At 43.5% G+C, this 15833-nt stretch overlaps 1 protein-coding gene across 1 annotated transcript in view; it reads left to right on the forward strand.

Moving 5' to 3' along the window:
- The window catches only part of unc5b (unc-5 netrin receptor B), a 49486-nt gene extending 39172 nt beyond the window's left edge, over nt 1-10314 (forward strand). The window contains exons 10-18 of the mRNA XM_053436915.1: nt 1800-1994; nt 2395-2763; nt 2880-2967; nt 3199-3373; nt 3457-3696; nt 5324-5473; nt 6585-6749; nt 6848-7026; nt 7610-10314. Coding sequence (XP_053292890.1) covers nt 1800-1994; nt 2395-2763; nt 2880-2967; nt 3199-3373; nt 3457-3696; nt 5324-5473; nt 6585-6749; nt 6848-7026; nt 7610-7775 — 1727 coding nt within the window. The 3' untranslated portion in view covers nt 7776-10314. The remainder of the gene's footprint in view (nt 1-1799; nt 1995-2394; nt 2764-2879; nt 2968-3198; nt 3374-3456; nt 3697-5323; nt 5474-6584; nt 6750-6847; nt 7027-7609) is intronic.
- The last annotated feature ends 5519 nt before the right edge of the window (nt 10315-15833 follow it).

A 15833-nucleotide genomic window follows, 5' to 3' on the forward strand; every position in this document is an offset into this window, starting at 1 on the left:
GCTCTGTCATGGACGGAGTTAAGGACACGTCTATAAGCTGAGCCTCTGTGAATCACATGCTATGCAGTGGAGGCGTCGTAAGTTCCTGGAGAAAAGCAGTTGATTTTTGTGTGACTTTCCGTTAATCTGTGATATAGTTTACATTTGAAGTGATGGTAATTCCCCTTGCTCAATGTGACGTGGGCTCAGGGGAGAGCAGCCACGGTAATGCACCTAATTCGCCATTGTTCCGTTTCTGGTAATAAGTGCGGACGGCTGTCAGGTTTGGTTCCATCGCGCCACGTGAGCATGGGAGCTCTCCTCTGCCAGCCTGTCTGCCTCTGGCTTTCCTCTCCTCCTCTGCCTCTCCGCCCGTTCTCCCTTCCTCGACGCGTCCCTACAACTTCTTCATCACTCTCCCGTGCTCTGTTAAAACAGGCCTCTTCCTCAAGCACTGTTATCCTTATCTCCTTTCTCCTCACCATACTTATAATCCTTCTGTCCTCTCAACAAATCACAGTCTTATCGGGCTTCTTCCTCTCCCTTTTGCCAAATTGCCTCTCCTCTAGCTCTCTTCTCCTCTTTTTTTATCCAGCCTGTCTACTCCATCTCTCTCTCTCTCTCTCTCTCTCTCTCTCTCTCACTCTCTCTCTCTTTTTTTAGTTTCTCTTTGTCTCCGGCCAACCTTTCAGCTTGTGTGGTAGAGGAGGCCGCGGGGTTCCTGCTGACCACTCACAGCAGAGAGAAACAAGGATGGAGCCGGCTGCCATAGTTAAAGAATAGCTTCACATTTTCAGTCTATCTTAAAACAACACTCACACGTCCACACGTACACTGAAAGAGTCATCCGTCACCGTGATTGTGGCTCCTCTCTCTGCTGGCGGTGGAGCGATCTCCTCCCTAATGCAATTCCGATGTAACAGATGGTTGGACAAAGTCCACTGTCCTAGTTCTGTGGGAAAATGTATTATAAGGTTTCAGCTGAAGCTCGTTTTCTAACTTCCTATGCCAATAGCTCATCACAGGGGGTCTGACTTCAGCAGGGATCCTTTTCCACAACTTTTTAAATTGTATGTAACGTTTACCCTCTGCATGAAATTCAACACAATCTTTATTTTTGGCAGATACACACTTAATCCGAATTACTCCGGCTGCTGAAGCCTTACATCAGCTTCAGCAGGAACTTCTGAGAGTATTTTCACATAGAACAAGCACTCTGAGTTTTGTCCTTCCTCTGCGACATAGATATCAAGTAGGAGGACGGATCTCCTCGAACTCGGTGTGGACATGACGAGAAATTAAAGCGACCGACATCTCATTTAATGCACGAGTGGTCTTGTCAGTGATGTCTCAAGATAGACGTGAAAAATGTGAACCTATCTGTGAGATAAGGGCTGGAACTGTTTTCATCGCTGATTCATTTGTTGGTTATTTTGGGGGGTTAATCAGGAAGTCAGACATGTCACACAGTATAGATAATCTAAATTTCCCATTTTGCAAGATGATGTCCTCGTCTCTTGATCTGTCAGCTCAAATATATTGATTTAGCATTGATTGAGATTAAATTTGTGTAAGCTGGAAATAAAGCTATTTATAACCTGTTGATCGACTAATTCATTAATTGATTGTCAGCACTAACTAATACCCTAACAACTGATTTATACTATTACCAGCAGCAAATTAGATGACATCTTATAAATGAATTTTCCTTTCCCCTTGCTTCCTTCCTTAATGGTTTTCCTTTGTGTTTCCATTGCATTTGTGTCCGTCTGTTTTTATCATATGTGTCTCCTAACTCTCGTTGTTGTCATTCTTTTCAGCGCTAGCTCCAGGTATGGGTGTAGCAGTTTACGCTGGTCTGGTGGTGGCCCTGCTGTTGTGCGTGATCCTGGCGCTGTGCGTGGGGGGGCTCGCTTATCGCCGGCGCCGGCGCCATCTCCACGGAGACATCACGGATTCCTCGTCCGCCCTCACCAGTGCTTTCCACCCCGGCAACTACAAGCCTCCCAGACAAGGTAAACACACACACACACACACACACACACACACACACACACACACACACACACACACACACACACAACATTCATTCAATCAATTATTCTTTTTTAATCATTGTGTTTATTTTACCAACTTTTCTTGTTTTCACTAATCTTCTTCACTTCTCTACAATTAATTTAATTATCACAAGGCTATCTATAGCAGCCGATAAATTAATTCTCTTTTATCTCCTCTCGCTTCAACACGTCTCCATTTTTTACATTTGAAGCATTTTGCTATGGTATCCCTCCACTTGGTCTTGCCATCAAATATTAATTAGCGTTAATCCGTTTCACTCGCGTCCCTCTCTGCGCTCTCCATCCTGCCTGTGTCCTTTCTGGTGATAAGTGGGCATCTCCTCTCCTGTGTCCGCAGACACCCTTCACCATCTGCATCCCTCGGCTCCTCCGGATCTGACAGCCACAGCAGGGACTTTCCGGGGGCCGCTCTTCTCCTTGCAGCACGTGGTCAACGACAGCCCCCACAAGATCCCTATGACCAACTCGCCCCTGCTGGACCCCCTGCCCAGTCTCAAAATCAAGGTGTACAACTCCTCCACGCTCTCCTCCATGGAGCTCCCCGCCGACATGGTCATCAGCGACGGGGAGATCCTCAGCCTGAAGTCGGTGGGCACTGTGGGTAGAGAGCGAGACTACCACAGTCACACGCTGTCCAGAGAGCCCGGGCTGAGCACCAGCGCCACCATGGGTAACCTGGGAGGACGCCTCACCATCCCCAACACAGGTAACAACTGTCGTCAATGCAAAAATGGGAAGATTTGTGTGCTCCTGTTGTTGAGCAATGACGTGTCCACTTTGTCACACGTAAGACAAGATAAGTCATGACGCCTTCTGCCTCAGGTGTGAGTCTGCTGGTCCCCCCTGGCACAATCCCCCAGGGGAAGTTCTACGAGATGTACATCATTATCAACAAGTGGGACAAAACAACGTGAGTGCCGTCTTTAACATTCATTTCTGTTATAACTTCTTTTATACTGCAGATCACATGACAATTATTTGGAAGTTACCCCACTTGAATCGAGTTCTAAACGGATATTTGAGTAGATAAATGTCTTGCCAATTCTCTGGAGGTCTGATATTCCCTTTGTTCTTTTGTAAATGAAGTGTGATGTTTTCTCCAACTGTTTTCTCCTTGTGTGTGTGCGTGGGACATTTACAGGCTCCCCTCCGAGGGCAGTCAGACTGTACTGACTCCTGTGGTGAGCTGCGGTCCGTCCGGCATGCTGCTGAACCGTCCTGTGGTCCTCACGGTGCCCCACTGTGCTCAGCTAGACACGCCCACACCCGACTGGACCCTCACACTAAAGACACAGACGCACCAGGGGGCGTGGGAGGTCAGACAGCTTAAAACTGGAATCAAATAATGGCGTTCAGGTTTAGGCTGATGTTGAGTCACTGAACCCTGCTTCTCCTTCAGGAGGTGCTGACGGTGGGCGAAGAGACTTTGTCGTCTCCTTGCTACCTGCAACTGGAGGAGGAGTGCTGTCACGTGCTCATGGAGCAGCTGGGGACGTACGGCCTGGTGGGTCAGTCCTGTCCTCCTCAGCCCGCCTGCAAACGCCTGCAGCTGGCTCTGTTCGCCCCCCGTGCACCATGCCTCTCGCTGGACTACAGCCTCAGGATCTACTGCATCCATGAAACCCCACATGCCCTCAAGGTATACTGATTTTGTGTGTGTGTTTCTTAACCTTTATTCTTCTAGTGTGTCTCTCTGGTCGTTGTTTTTTTTTGTGTGATGCTGCAAATTCTGTAGCTGTAGTTAAAAATTTCAAAGGCTTCTCCACTCAATCAGCATTGCACTCCTGTAACAGTATTGGACAGGAAAAAAGGATCAGAATGAAAGCAGCAGGGCCAGCGATATTGTCTTCTTTTCTTCCACTCATTCTTCTTTCTTGTCAAAACTTGGCACCTACATTACTCACAGTGTAACTCGTCTGCCAACAGTTCTGGTGGAGATTCAGGTGCGTTGAGCAAGTGGCAGCTAATGTATCTTTGTGCAGCAATTCTCAAAAAGAATTGATCAAAACAAAGATTTTTTTTTTACTTGTACCCCTAACTAAAGCTGATTCAGATCGTTTTTTGACTGCTCTGTCTGGAGCCACAAAGGCTCTGGTGTCTGTGGCTCAGGAGGTATTGCAGGTTATCCACCAGTAGATCTGTGGTTTGATCCCCGGCTCCTCCAGTCCGTGCTGCAGTGTCCTTAGGCAAGACACTGAACTCCAGTTTGCCCCTGAAGGCTTTACTGCAGTGTGTGTATAGAAGCATTGTAAGAATGTGTGTAGCCGTATACCCGACCCATCCTACGGAACATCAACATCGCAGCAGGAGATTCTCCAATAAGACGCATTCACAACAACATAGAAAGTGTCGGGGGGGGGGGGGGGGGGGGGGGGGGGACGTGAGCGTGGATTAGTCTGCAAAGATCACATGCTTTTATTTACAGCACATCGACACATCTTTATTCCACACATGCTCTGGACACAATCAAGGGAGCGTTCACAGACATAAATTGGTTTAATTGACCTGCAGTACCTTAGATGAATTCAAAGCTGCACTGCATGTTGCCTTTAAAATAATCTGTTATAGCTGTGTCTCTATAAAAAGCCTGGTTTGGTTCTACAATGTCCCAAAATAATTATAAATCTACGCAGAGGTCCTGGACATGCAAAACAAATCAAGTACTAGATGAAATATAATAAAACAAAGTATAAATAGAAGAGAACAGAAACAAGGTGTGGTGATATTGAAGCATGACACATGATAATAACAGTCAAAGTTAATATAGCTTAGTTCTATAGTGGTTCTGGGATATAGAGGATCCCGCAGATTCTTCAAATTACATTCTGGTGGCGTCACGTATTGGATCTCTCCTGTCCCAACAGACGCCTCAAAATAGCACAGCACAATACAAGCTCCATACCAAACAGCAAATGAGCATCCAGTCAAAGTTGGAATGACTGACGTTAAATATTTTCCCTCTCCCGGTCCCTTTTGTGTGAAGCGTTCACAGACCAGCCGGGGTAGTAAACACCAGCGTGCTGTGTTCAGTTTTACTGGCATCACATCACATGGTTCCTGGCTGCTGGAGTTTAAACAGCCTTCAGACTGTTAGCTCTCACATATACACATTTGCGGAGGCCGACTCCGAGAGTGCACGACACATTTTAATTAATTTTTTAAAAGGGCGCTCTCCAATGTGTTGAATTATAAACTCATAATAAAAGTGATCAAATGAGCGTGTTCCTAAAAGCCTGTCTACTCCTCTCCTCTCCGCCCCTGTGCAGGAGGTGCTGGATTTGGAAAGGAGTCTGGGGGGAGTTCTGCTGGAGGATCCCAAGCCGCTGCTCTTCAAAGACAGCTACCACAACCTGCGCCTGTCCATCCACGACATTCCCCACACCCACTGGAGGAGCAAACTACTGGCCAAGTACCAGGTGACCTAATGCACCAGATGAAACACAAGAGTGACACTCAGTAGAGCTCATATTCGTCCGTCGAGGCCTCAAATTTGAGCTGCACCAGATTTCACATACTCAAAGATATCAGTTCCCTTAATGTGGTTTGGTTAATTGAATCACTTCAATTAATTAATCAGCTCATGTCCAGTTTTTTTTGTGTGACAAAGAGGCCACATGTTTTTTGTGTGTGGCTATTTTTAGGTTAAAATTATATATTTTTTTCTTCTTATTCAAGAAATGTGGTCGGAGAATGTTGCATGTAATATGTGACATGTTATTTGAGTATTAAATGTGTCAAATGAGTAAAAACTTTGCACTTCAGTAACAAAGAACAAGCTTTTTTAGAATTAGCTGGTTCTTTCACCTACGCCACCATGCACACTGCGGTATACCTTAAATGTAAAAATCTAAAAACATCTGTTAAAAGTAGTGGGGGGGAAAACCCTGAATGCTCCCCCTGATCCAGATTTTCCTGAATTTAATGGGTTCTTCCCTGACCCACCAAGATTCATGGAAATCTGTTCACACAAACAGACAGGGGTGAGGACTGATGTGCTGCTGATGTGTATTGTGAGTCTGGAAGCGAGCATATGGCCTCTATTTGAATACATTACACATCATCAGAAGCTTAAAATTTGTCCCAATGGATTATCAGTGTTTCTCTAAAATTAGCAAGCAAAACATCCTGTTTTCACTGGAGCAGAATGGTTTATTTTCTCAGAGAAAACAGCCTCTGGACTTTATAGAAGTCACTGCTGTTGTAAACATGGAAACTCTCTGCTGCTTTCTCTTGGCGGCAGAACTGAGATTGCAGTCGGAACCTTCTCTGAATAAACAAACGGCCAATCTGATAGTGTTTGTAATTTATGGACAGTGCGCTTTGGAAAATAAATTGTGCTCTGACACTCCGAGACCCAGTTGCTGGAGGCTCCCAGTACCGAAATAAAAATAGTGCACGCTCCTCGAATGGAAACGGTGTTCTAGATTGTCACTGATTGTGCTGTTCACGCAGGACGGAGGCACTTTAATCACCACGTCGACCCTTTTCGTCCTGATTATCACTTTACCGCTTTTCTTTATATGACAGGAGATCCCATTCTATCACATTTGGAGCGGCAGTCAGAGACCTCTGCACTGCACCTTCAGCCTGGAGAGAGGCAGCCTGGCTGTGTCGCAGCTCGCCTGTAAGATCTGCGTCCGACAGGTGGAAGGGGAGGGACAGATATTCCAGCTGCATACGGACATCCAGGAGGTAATGGTGACAGCTAAACACAGATCTAGATAACCGCTGTATGAAGCCAAACAGTCGTGCCAAAGACCAGACAAAACAAACCTCCCTTTCGTTTCCAGACTCTACCGCCGCACTCGCCCCTCCCCTCAGGAGCCACCTGCCTGCCCTCCTCCCAAGTGGGACCCTATGCCTTTCGCTTGCCTGACTCCATCCGCCAGAAGATCTGTGCCAGTTTGGATGCACCCAGCGCTCGCGGGTGTGACTGGAGGCTACTGGCACGCAGTCTGGGCTTTGACAGGTCAGATCAGCCTCACAGGTTTAATGTGTGAAAGGCAGCATGGTCAGGCGAGCAGTGATAGATCCGTGTCATTTGTCTAAAGTTTTGGATAGAGGCTTGAAATCAGTCATTGAATACTTTTATTTATATAAACAGTCTAAAGTTTGAAAACGTTGTGTTAATCCCACCTCGTTTATCTACAGAGATTTTAATATCAATGTTTTTAATAAAATGAAACTGAATTTGTTTTAGTACTGTCCACATATTTGACTTATATATAAGATATATGATGTTATTTGACAACTTTTCAGCTACAGAGCTGCAGACTGCTGGTTGCCTGATTACTCAAATTGTATTAATGTATCTCATGTTCAAATCGCACCAAATTCTACACTTCACTTCCTTGCACCATTAACAACACTCAGCCCTAATGTGAAGCAGATAAGATGAAGGTAGCAAGATATGCATTCCTCATACAGACGTTTGTGGAATTAGGGGGGTAGACATAATAGTTTAAAAAATGAAGTGTAGCCAGCAGTATAATAACATAACGTGCCTCCTCCACTTTGCCCATTGCAACTCTTCTCGTCTTTCTTCTCCTCAGGTACTTGAACTACTTTGCAACAAAGCCCAGCCCCACAGGTGTTCTCCTGGACTTATGGGAAGCCTGTCACCAAGGTGACGCAGACTTGGTCTCTCTGGCGACTGCGCTGGAGGAAATGGGCAAAAGTGAAGTGCTAGTTGTCATGACAACAGATGGGGATTGTTGATTGGACATGGAGCAAGAGAGCAAACAAGACTTATTTTTTTTCTTTCTTTTCTTTTAACCATCGTGATGAAAATAAGAATACCTGCCTATGGATATGCACACCCTGAGCATTTTGGTTTTCACACGTACTGTGTTACCTCTGTCTCATCTCGCTTTCTCTCCACTGGCCCCTGATCAGCCACCGTAGCTGCATCCACCATAATCCATCTCCGTCCTCAGATAACGGATTCAGCTTGAATCCACCAAAGCAATGTTGCATATGCAAGAGTTGAAAGTCCGCGGGTAACAAAGGTATAGAAGAGGTGTGAAGTAACCTGTTGGTGTTATTTCAAAGATTGAAAATGACATTATTCTTTTATATAATACAAAATAATCCATGTATTCAGCACGCACAATAACCCAGTCAGACAAATGCTACCATGGTATCAGCCAGGTTTCAGGGGCAGCATGAAAGTGCATGATTTATCCGCCATCTCACCTCATGGCAGGGGCCTTTGTTTTCTCCACTGTCGCTCTGTGTGAGCAGTGGAGGACGGGCAGCACCGACCCGTCCACAACCTCCTCAGGCTACAGACGCACGTGGACAAACTGGTCATTAATCGCCTTCAAATCAGACATCCTGGGAATTTCCGGTCTAACCGCTTCAACTGGCACGGAGTTCTCGAGGTGCCAGACCTCGAGCTTAAAGCTTTGGGCTGATTTTTTATTTTTGTTTAACAACAGGTGCCTCCTCTTTGTGGTTGGAGGGCGACTTCTGTTGTTTGAAGTGTTCTTTAAGAATTGGTGGATAACTCGACCGGCTGACTCTATATATTGTACAGCACCAACAAATGCCTCAAAGCCTTGGCACATCTTTCCGACTCACATGGGCGTTCCTCTTTCATCTCTCCTTGCGTTCCTCTATCGCGCCGCCACACTCCTCCGATCTGTTGAGAATAAACTGCGGGAGAGCATTCTGGTCATCTCTTAAAAGTTTCCTTTGGGGAACGCTCTATAAGTTATTATCCATTTGTGGAATTTTTTTTTTTTCATTATCATTACTGTCACGATCGTAAAGACGCGGTTTTATCATTTGTGCTCCTTTAGGCTACTGAGCTGCTGTGGGTTATTTTTATTTCTGCTGGCCAAATGGGAGACGTGGGGCACACTGGCTGTCTCTTGTTCATTTGTTATTAATAAAAATGTGTATGTATTCAAAAGGTAAAAATATGAACTGTAAAACATGATTAGAGGTGGTCAAATGTCAAAGACGTCACTGTATTTTATAGGCGTGTTGCTTTCCTGTGACTCAGGGCGGTTTCCTGTGCTCGGAGATGAATATTGCAGAATAGATTAGCCTCGCCTTGAATCAACTAGGCAGTAAGGGCCCATCAAATTTGCCTCAACACTAACAGAATTATGTTTCCATCTATTCTCTGTACGCCATTTATTTAAGCGTGTCCATCTGTCAGCGCATCGACATGACGCTCATTATGTCTCCCTCCTCTTAATCTGATAACATATTGTTAACCTCTTTACTAAACCGCCTGCTTTGTGGTCAGGGCCCCTCAAGCTACTCACATTATCAATATCGTTCTGTCAGTTTATCTTGGGTCGGGAATTGAAAACGCTGTCGTCCGTGACATCATCGTCGTTAGTTAATTTGTGTGTGTTATTGAATCCTTTTCTCCCTGGAGAGCAAAAGAGAAAAAAAGTGTTCATGTCTTTGAAACCACTAAAACCAAAACACAGGCAGTATCCCTCCTCTCCAGCAGTGAGTCACAACACTGCTTAGTGTGAATGGACCGAAAATATACATGTGTGTGTGTGTGTGTGTGTGTGAGAGAGTGTGTGTGTGGGCAGGTGGATGTGCAAATACAGTGTGTGCGCACTGTCATTTCTCTTTGTAAGTGCTATGCAAGTACAAAAGAAAAGAAAAGCATTTTGAATTCTTTTGTTTCCTGGAAGAGTAATTCTATTTTTTCAGCCCAGGGCGACGACAGGGTTTTGTTTTTGTATCGTGAAATGGTTGAACAGTGCTGATGGTAAATGTCTGTGTGAGAATCCTCCATCGGGATCAACCGATGAAGAGAGCAACTACTGAGAAAAGAAAAAGCACACGTGGAAGAAGAAAACTTGTGCCACAACACAAGTTTGTGACTAACACTATGAACTCGAGCCCCGCAGATCTTTGCCTGTGAGGAAATCCATCTGAACTCAACCAGATCAGTTCTTTGGATCCCTGAACTCTGCAGGACTATTTCTTTCCTCGAATCTTGTTACAGAGACTTGCTAGCTATAGACCGCAGTGTTTATTCGTCCAGATTTCTTGAGTGTCTGTTGGATTTTTCAGCCATAGCTCTGGATCGTTCGTGCTGGAACTAGGACTGGATTCTACCATGTTCCCGTGCAAGAGAAAACTTCAGCCTTTTGTTCAAGAAGTCAGACATTTTTACAAAAAAAGAAAAAACAGAATCGAATGAGTGACATTATTTTATCTCTGTAAAGTACCAATTGTAAATAAACGTCTAGCCTTCTTACTTGTAACTAAATACAATTTTTATGCAATAAATTATATTTCTTAGTTTAACAATAGTGTTTTGCTTTATTACCGCTGCACAGTGTGTCATGTTTTCAACCCTGTTTGTTTGTTGGTTATTGTTTGATAAAGATTACACAAAAAAAACGGTTTTCCATAAAACTTGGTGGAAGGATTCGAAATCAATCAGGAAGGACACCATTATGGTTTGGTGCGGATCCAGATCAGGTGGTAGATTTATAATTTTTTTGTCACGTTCATTATCATTGATTAATATCGCACCTCTCATTTTCACAATTTTCCCTGTTATTAGTAATTAATAATAACAAATCTGGCACATTTCAGGTAACTGATATCTATTAGTGTGTGAAATCTGGTGCAGCTTGATTGACTTTAAGGTGACTGTTGGGCTTTGGCAGAGGTTTGCCCTCTACTGAGTGCCATTCTAGTTGCTTTCATTTAACTAAAACTTGTTCTTACGAAAACCCAACTTCCGGTGTTTCCTGCTCCTTATCAGGGCAAGGTCACCGTTAAATAGAATCTGTGTTTTTATCAATTACACCACATTTTCACAGAAAATGTAGAGCTGCTAAACCTGTCCCCTCTTTTTCTCACACCTCATTGGGAAAATTCCCCGTAGGTCCATTTAGCTTTGAAAGCTTTTCCCTGGCAAGCAGTCCGGCCTTCAAATTAACAAGGTTTTACAGACACTAATAGTGGCCTTTGAGGATCGACTCTGGGCCTTTAGAACTGACTTCAGCCGGTTTTTTATGAGTCCTGATTGTGTGGGGATTTATCAGATGAGGCTCTTATATCGAGGACAAACATCCCAGTAAGTTATCTGGAGCGAGTGCGATCTGCACTATGCTCTTAATGGCAGGCGACACTTTGCACCTGCTCCATTAGATGCATTGCTAATTGAGGACTGATGTGCCACCCTGCAGTGCATGACTGAATTCATCCTTTTATTCCTGCAGGGGTTGTATAACAGCTGCTTTAGCCCCTCCCCTGCACAGCATGTTTCTGTTACTTTACGCGTGAATAAATCAACTGTGAGAACAATTTAATTTAAACTGAGAACATATTGATGCCAGATTATGCAAACACACACATTTTCATCACAAATCCTTCTTCTGCATTATGACTTTACAGTGGTAATCAATATAGCTCATCTAAAAGTCTGCACTTACACTTTAAGTATCTAAGGTTTGCACTGTAATGCTATGAATTCCCTTTGGGAAAGTACTGTTTTTGTCTTACAATACACGTTCAGGGAGGATGTATTTGGTCTAAGGCTGCAAGGAAAAATATATTTTACAGTACAACACTTGTGTTGTGTCCGAGGGGAAAGAGCATTTAAGCAACTGTGATTTAGAAAATGGCTCCATGTTTGGACAGACTCTCATTTAAGAGGGATTAGTTCGGCGGTGTCCACTCATGTCACTCAGAGAACTGGGAGTCTGCAGCTTTTCATTCCGGCCAAACACAAAAGCATTTGGTGTCATGTTTCACAGTGCAGAATAATTTTTTTTAATACCTCTCACAGGTTTTCATTAAATGTTTTTCGTAACCAGAGGGGTGCAGTGATTGGTATTTAACATGCTGCCCTCTAGTGCCCTCCACTGGTACATATTAATACTGCACACCTCTCCACTGTCAATAAGCCTGTACATACAGTGGTAAAACAAATATTATCCACAGAAAAATACTTACAACGTGAGGGATTTTCTTATACAATAGCTAGATTTAAATTGCCATCCATAAAAAACGTGTGTTTATCATGAGCTTTGTAGTAGCCAAAGCTCAAAACAAAACTTAGTTTGGCTCAGGTGAGTTTCTCCATTATTTACATTTCTATTTATGAAAGTGGTGATTGGCTGCATCTCCTCCTCAGTGTTCTGGTTTGATGCAACAGGCGCTGCCTCCTCTGAGGAGAAGCCACAGGTGGAAGTTGATGTTGCATCCACCCAGAACACTGAGGAGGAGACGCAGCCAATCAGCAGCCAGACTGACCTCACTCTCACTCCTCATGTGAAAGTGCTTGAAGACATCATAGAGCAGCTGTTGACATTGATGAAGAGGTGCCCAGCATCTGGCAGTACCTCACTTAGGTGATCCGCCCTCTGCCTCCATAGGCGTCTCCGTTGATCGGCGCTTTGTGGGAGTCCAGAGTATCGTACATCCTCAACATATCTTTCTATATAAATGTATATCAAATGTAAATAATGCTCACATTTTCTGTGAAACGTGATGTACTCCATCTGTCTCAAGGAATAGTGGTTAGGAAAGGAGATGATTTAGTGGTTAGGAAAAGAGATGAATTGGACTTTCTGAACACAGCCCTAGTTCTAATTAGGCAGAACCTCCTATCTGAGCTCCTGGTTAAGATCAGTGTTAGGATGTGAGTTGTGGTTAAGTTTAGGTTAGAGTTAGGTTTAAATCGGTCATGGTTAAGGTTTGGGATAAGGTTTTGGTTGCAGTGTACTAACAAGGAGAGCTGTGCAAACTTAATTCTCCTTCATCTTATTTTGTCACATATTTAGCCGGTTCAAATCTTTTTGGTTTTCCTTGTATGCAGCTCTTCTCTTTAATTAACCGCAATGTTTACATGAATATATATTTACATCTTCCTGACATTTCAATCAACAAAATCTATTTTCTCACTAGATGAGTAGTCTCATGCAGTCCTAGTCATGAAGGGTCTGTGTACTTGTGAGATAATAAAAATAACATACATGTTAAATGTCCAAAACTGGAGTCTTCTATGATCTTTAGAAAGTCCGTGTTTATATTTTTTATTGTTTTGGGGACTTTTATAACCTACAGTTTAATGAGAAACTGGAAGTTTAGCACCAAACCTCACTCTCACTCCTCATGTGAAGACCTCAATCACAGAGGAGGAGGTGGAGAAGCTGTATGAGGACACGGTTGATGCTGCATCCACCCAGAGCCCTGAAGAGGAGATGCAGCCAATCAGCAACCAAACTGACTCCACTCCTCATGTGAAGACCTCAGTCACAGAGGAGGAGGTGGAGATGCTATCTGAGGACACTGTTGATATTGCATCCACCCAGAACACTGAGGTGGAGTAGCAGCCAATTAGCGAACAGACTGACCCAACTATCGCTCTTCTGAACCGCACCAATTAGCACTTAAGTAATTGCCTCTTGAACGCTGGAAGTTCAGTGGCCTTTGGAGAACGACTCTTCTTTTGTTAGATATTTTTATCATCCTCCACAGCAAATTACAACTTTACCTTACAGTCACATTTGATATCTTAGAAGGTGATCTGATTTGGTTTAATCCATCCTGCCTTTGCGTGAACTTACATCAGCGATTAACTGAAAGCCAAAAGTTTTTTTTCTCTGTGTATGTCTGAGAGGAAACATCACATCCTCTCACTGGACTTCCTAGAAATAAAGATCTGTTTGATGTTAAAGTGCATACAAATGAATGTCACTTAAGAGATATAGATTGCACTAAGTATGCACACAATTGAGATAATGCACAGTTTATAAGAGTTAGTACTGTAGTTATTACTAAACCGTTATTGACTACTTGCCATTTATATTACGATTTTTCAATATTGTGGCTTCATCTATTCTGATATATTTTGTAGTAGTTTCACTTCAAGAATTTATTTTATATGTTGAAATTCTTGATGTATTTGTTTTTTAATTGACAAACTGATTTCAGGTTTTAGATTTTCCTTTCCTTTTTTCAAAATTTAAATAAAACTAGGGCTACGTTGTAGCACTTGCGGGCCCGAGCACCCGCACGTTGAAGCCAGTTGCGGTCGGTGGAGAGAGCGATCGATGACCAAGCGCACATCATCGATCGAGCATGCACTTCTCCACGTTAAATGCGTTTTGCGCTCTGCGGCAGTAGGTTTGCCAGTAGGTGGCGCCATCACTATTATTACGCACAGACATATATATCTGTTCATGTAGGCGCTCTGATGTAGCGTGAGCAATTTTGTGTCAATCGGACAATGTTAACACAACTTAATTTTCACACTGATCAGAAGGTGGCGCTCTGACCCTGAACTAATATTTATATGTGGAGCTGTTCAGATCAGTATTGTGATCATAGGTCAGTAGTTTGGAGCCGGTTGGATAATGCAGAGTGGATTAACAAAGTACTTCCTGTTTCCTGGCGAATCAGTAGGTGGCGCTATGACAATGAGGAAATATTGACACATAGAGCTGTTCAGGCTTGTACTCTTATCATGTGACAGAAGTTTGGTAGTGATAGGACAATGCACAGTGGACTTATGATAACATCGTGTCCTTTGGCGAAGGAAAATCCTTCGCCGCACATCAATGTTTACACGGTTTGAGGAAACGTCACAATTCTGACCATGATCTAATGACTTGACTGATCTGATTTGAGCTGTATATTGTAAGTCAGCCAGGAGCAGTTCATCAAAGTATAAAACATGTCACTTCCTGTAGCCACCAGGGGGCGCTGTAATTTCAAGTCATAATTTCTGTGTAGATGTCATCAGGATGGCACCCTTGTCTTACATGTCTAGTTTGGACTCGATTGGACAATGTATGTCCGAGATACAGAACCTCGTGTTTTGATGGCGTTTAATCAAACTCAAGACGCCACGCCACGGTCACACGGTGTGACGAAAGGTCAATCTCTTAATCACTTTTTATCTCCATCTTGTTGTGATGGCACTGATCTTAATTTGAAGTTAATCTGATGAAAGCCCTGGGACAAGTGCATCAAGTAAAAATGTGGAATATGGAAAAAAAATGGCCACTTAATCCAAAATGGCGGCCTCCCTGTTTGGTCAAGCATACCTATCCAAGATATTTTTTTGTTTGTTATGAAACGACACATGTCCCGATAGATTTGTATAAATGTCGGCCATCGTAGTGCCGGGGTTGCCCTATAGGGGGCGCTGGTCAGTTTTTTTGCCACGCCCATTTCTTAAAACCATATGAATATCTTCAGGGGGGGGCTGTTGTTACACACATGTAGTTTGAGAGAGATAGAATCATGAACACTGAAGTTACAGCAATTTCGTGTTTCACGGCGAGTTGATGAACTTTAATGCCACGCCATTCATATGGCGTTTGACGAAAAGTCACGGTAATCTTATGTCTTCATTGTCAATGTCTTGGGACCCATTTGATACAGTTTGACATGGTTGAGGTCAGTGGATGAGGAGAAATTCATCCAAGTGTAAGACAAGCAAAAAACAAGACATTTCCTGTTGCCACCAGGGGGCGCTGCGGTTTTAAGTCATCATTTATGCATAGATGTCATCAGGCGGGGACTATTGTTTTACATGTCTAGTTTGGACTTGATTGGAACATGTATGTCCGAGATACAGATGCCCGTGTTTTGATGGCGTGTAACCAATTTTTAACGCCATGCCACGGTCACACGGTGTGATAAAAAAAAAATCCCTCAATCATTTTTTATCTCCATCTTGTTGTGATGACACTCATCTGAATTTGAAGTTGATCTGATGAAAGCCCTGGGACAAGTACGTAAAAGTAAAAATGTGGGATATTGCCAAAATGG

The sequence above is a fragment of the Pleuronectes platessa genome, chromosome 12, assembly GCF_947347685.1.
Source record: "Pleuronectes platessa chromosome 12, fPlePla1.1, whole genome shotgun sequence".
In the NCBI taxonomy this organism is placed as follows: Eukaryota; Metazoa; Chordata; class Actinopteri; order Pleuronectiformes; family Pleuronectidae; genus Pleuronectes; species Pleuronectes platessa.